The sequence below is a fragment of the Tupaia chinensis genome, unplaced genomic scaffold (genome assembly GCF_000334495.1).
Source record: "Tupaia chinensis unplaced genomic scaffold, TupChi_1.0 Scaffold139733_1, whole genome shotgun sequence".
Classification (NCBI taxonomy): Eukaryota; Metazoa; Chordata; class Mammalia; order Scandentia; family Tupaiidae; genus Tupaia; species Tupaia belangeri.
Genome location: NW_006199613.1, coordinates 1,227,051 through 1,229,705, shown reverse-complemented (window position 1 = coordinate 1,229,705; position 2,655 = coordinate 1,227,051). Strand labels below are relative to the sequence as shown.

General features: G+C 66.4%; 1 protein-coding gene across 1 annotated transcript in view; it reads right to left on the bottom strand.

Moving 5' to 3' along the window:
* The window catches only part of ABTB2 (ankyrin repeat and BTB domain containing 2), a gene marked incomplete at its 5' end in the record, with an annotated part of 102,625 nt that overhangs the window by 3,001 nt on the left and 96,969 nt on the right, over positions 1–2,655 (bottom strand). The window contains 5 exon segments of the mRNA XM_006162102.2: positions 26–94; positions 1,217–1,307; positions 1,676–1,778; positions 1,907–2,012; positions 2,360–2,538. Coding sequence (XP_006162164.2) covers positions 26–94; positions 1,217–1,307; positions 1,676–1,778; positions 1,907–2,012; positions 2,360–2,538 — 548 coding nt within the window.

The window sequence follows — 2,655 nt, the reverse complement described above, 5'->3', positions numbered from 1 at the left end:
CCTCCAGTCCTAGAGGGGCCCTCACCTCCAGGACGTCGGCAGCGGGGACCTCCATGGCCTCGGTCCCTCCGTAGTACAGGTACTGCATCACCATCTGCGGTGGGCGGCCGTGTGAGCGCGGTGGCCATGTCCGCCGCAGGACACGGTCTCCCTGCCCCAAGTGCTGCGCAGCTGCTCCTGGGGCCTGGCCCTACCCTCCCATCCCCCATCCGTGGGCCCCCAACCCTGCCCCCCAGCTTGGCTCCAGCCCCGATTCCCCAACACTGGACACTGCCTTCCCTAGACAGCCACCTCTGGGGGGCCTGCTCTGAGACCCTAGCCCCGACTCCCTTCCAGAGGGACCTCCTGGGGTCCCCACGCCAACCCTGCAGCCCGGGAAGGAGCAGTCCACAGCTGGGGAAGGCCGCCCAGCCCAGTCACAAATGTCCTGAGTCCCCACAGGGTGGGGAGCTAGGAGGGAGGGAGCTGGGGTGGGGGAGTGCGACCGTCTGCCTGCCTGCCTGCCTGCCTGCCTGCCTGCGAAGCGTACTAATGCCGCCCACTGGGACTTCGGGATGATGAGTCCTGCGTGTCCTGACTCCCTCCCATGGTGAGAAGGCCGGAGCCCTGGCCTGGAGGCCCTGTGCCCGCCTGGCTGGCTGTGCGGGTCGGGAAGTGGCGCTGCCCCGTCCTGCTGCAGTGTGGGCGCTGGAGCTGGGGAGGCTCCCAGCCAGGGGAGAACCACAGCTTCCTCGGGCCAGCTGGGCCACAGCCCGGAGGGCGGCACGTGTGAGCAGATGCCCAGCCGGCATAGGCTCTGCAGGGCAGCAAAGCAGAGGGCCTGGCGGGGAGGCGCTGCCAGCGCAGCCAGCCCAGGTCTGGGCTGGAGAGCTCAGGACCCAGAACTTGACCTCGAGCTTCTCCAGGTTCGACCTGTCGTGGCTGTCCTGCATGCTGGCTTGGCTGGAGTCGGCTGACACCAGCACTTCTCGAGCTGCCCGGCGCATGGCCCACGGGGGTCTGCGTTTCCAGCTGGCTCCCAGGAAACGCTCTGTGCTGTGCCTCCTCTGACAAACGGCAGACGCACATGTGCACGTGGGCCTGGGCCTCCAGCCCCTGAGACCAGCCTGACCACACGCTCAGCACCACAGAGGCCCCAGGGCATCGTGGAGACCACGGCCAGTCCCCAGCTGCCCAGGCCAGACAGACAGGCCACAGCCGGCCCCCAGCTGCCCACCTGGAAGATGTGGTACTTCATGTCACCGATCTCGATGGTCTTGCTGCTGTCGCCATCTTGCTCGGATTTTTCGGTCATAAGCGTCTTGAACCTGGAGCAAAGCAGACAACCGTGGCAGGCCTGGGATGGCACCCTGCTGCCGGGAGACTGCTGTGCTCCCAGCCTCGTCCTGGCGAGCAGAGCACCGGCCCTCTCCATGGCCCGGCATAAGTGAGCAGCGGCCATGGCTGGGGTGCCACTTCATCCCAGAGTTCACACCTGAGTGACACAGGCACTACCCGCCCAGGGGGACCGTCGCCCAGCTCCCCGAGAACCCCACCGGCCCTGCAGGCCATCCGTTTGCCTGTCTTTGCCCGTGGATGGCACGGAGAAGACAGCCTGGCCCATCACTCGTCCCCGTATGTCTGTCCCTGGGAACCGACACTGGCTGCCTGTGGCCCTGGGGTGGAGCCGCGCTACCTGTTAGATGCTGTCACCAGCAGGACCTTGTGTGCGTAAAACAGCTTCCCTTCCACCAGGAAGGTCACGTCCGACATCTCCTTGTTGTTCAGAAAGTGAGGGTCTGCGCAAACGGGGAAGGACGGGGCTTGGCCTCGGAGCTCCCTCCAGGGTTTGAGCCGTGTTGGGAGGGGACATGGCATGAAAGACAGAAGGGAGGGTGAGGGAAAGCGAGGGGCCGGGCGGGCTCACCTAGCCTGGCTGGCAGTGTCTTCCGGATCTCCGGGATGCTGGGAACGGGGCTGCTGCCGTAGCAGTGGGTGAAGATGGCGGCCAGCTGCTGGGTGACCGCGTCGTTCTGCAGGGACGTGGGTGGGGCGTTCATTAGCCCGCCAGGGTGGTTGGTTCGCAGATGCCGCAGGCAGGCTTGGAAAGCCTGGGCAGGGCGAGGGCCGCTGCCGCCTTCTGTTGCTGTGGGAGCTGGCCTGGTGCGAGCGGCCTGTGCCTTCACCGAGGCCCCGTGTGGCTTTTCCGGCCAGCCTCTGTCCTAGATCAGTCGCAGCCTCTGCCTTCTGTAGCCGGGCAGTGCCGGTGGGGGTCTGCCCGCGTGTGTGTCCGCCCGTGTCTGTCCACCTGCATGTGTCCCCCTGTGTCTGTCTGCCCATCCGTCCCTGTCCCAGTGGCCGTGAGCCCAGGCGCGCTCACCTTGCTGGCCTTGAGGATGTCGAACATGAGCTGCAGGCCCTCGGTCACCAGCTCCTCGTTGTACTCCTCCTCCCTGATGGAGGTGAAGTCCCGCAGGAGGCTCTGCACCACTGAGTACCGCGACTGGGAGAAGGAGGTCCGCAGGGACTCAATCCAGACATGCAGCTTCCAGGGCACGCCTGGCCGGGCAGGGAGAGCAGTTGCCGGTCTCGCCTCGGCCCCGCAGACCACACCACGTCTGGGCAGGTCAGGGCGCACTCAGACACCTGTAGGCAGCCTGTGGCAGCCCTCTCTGC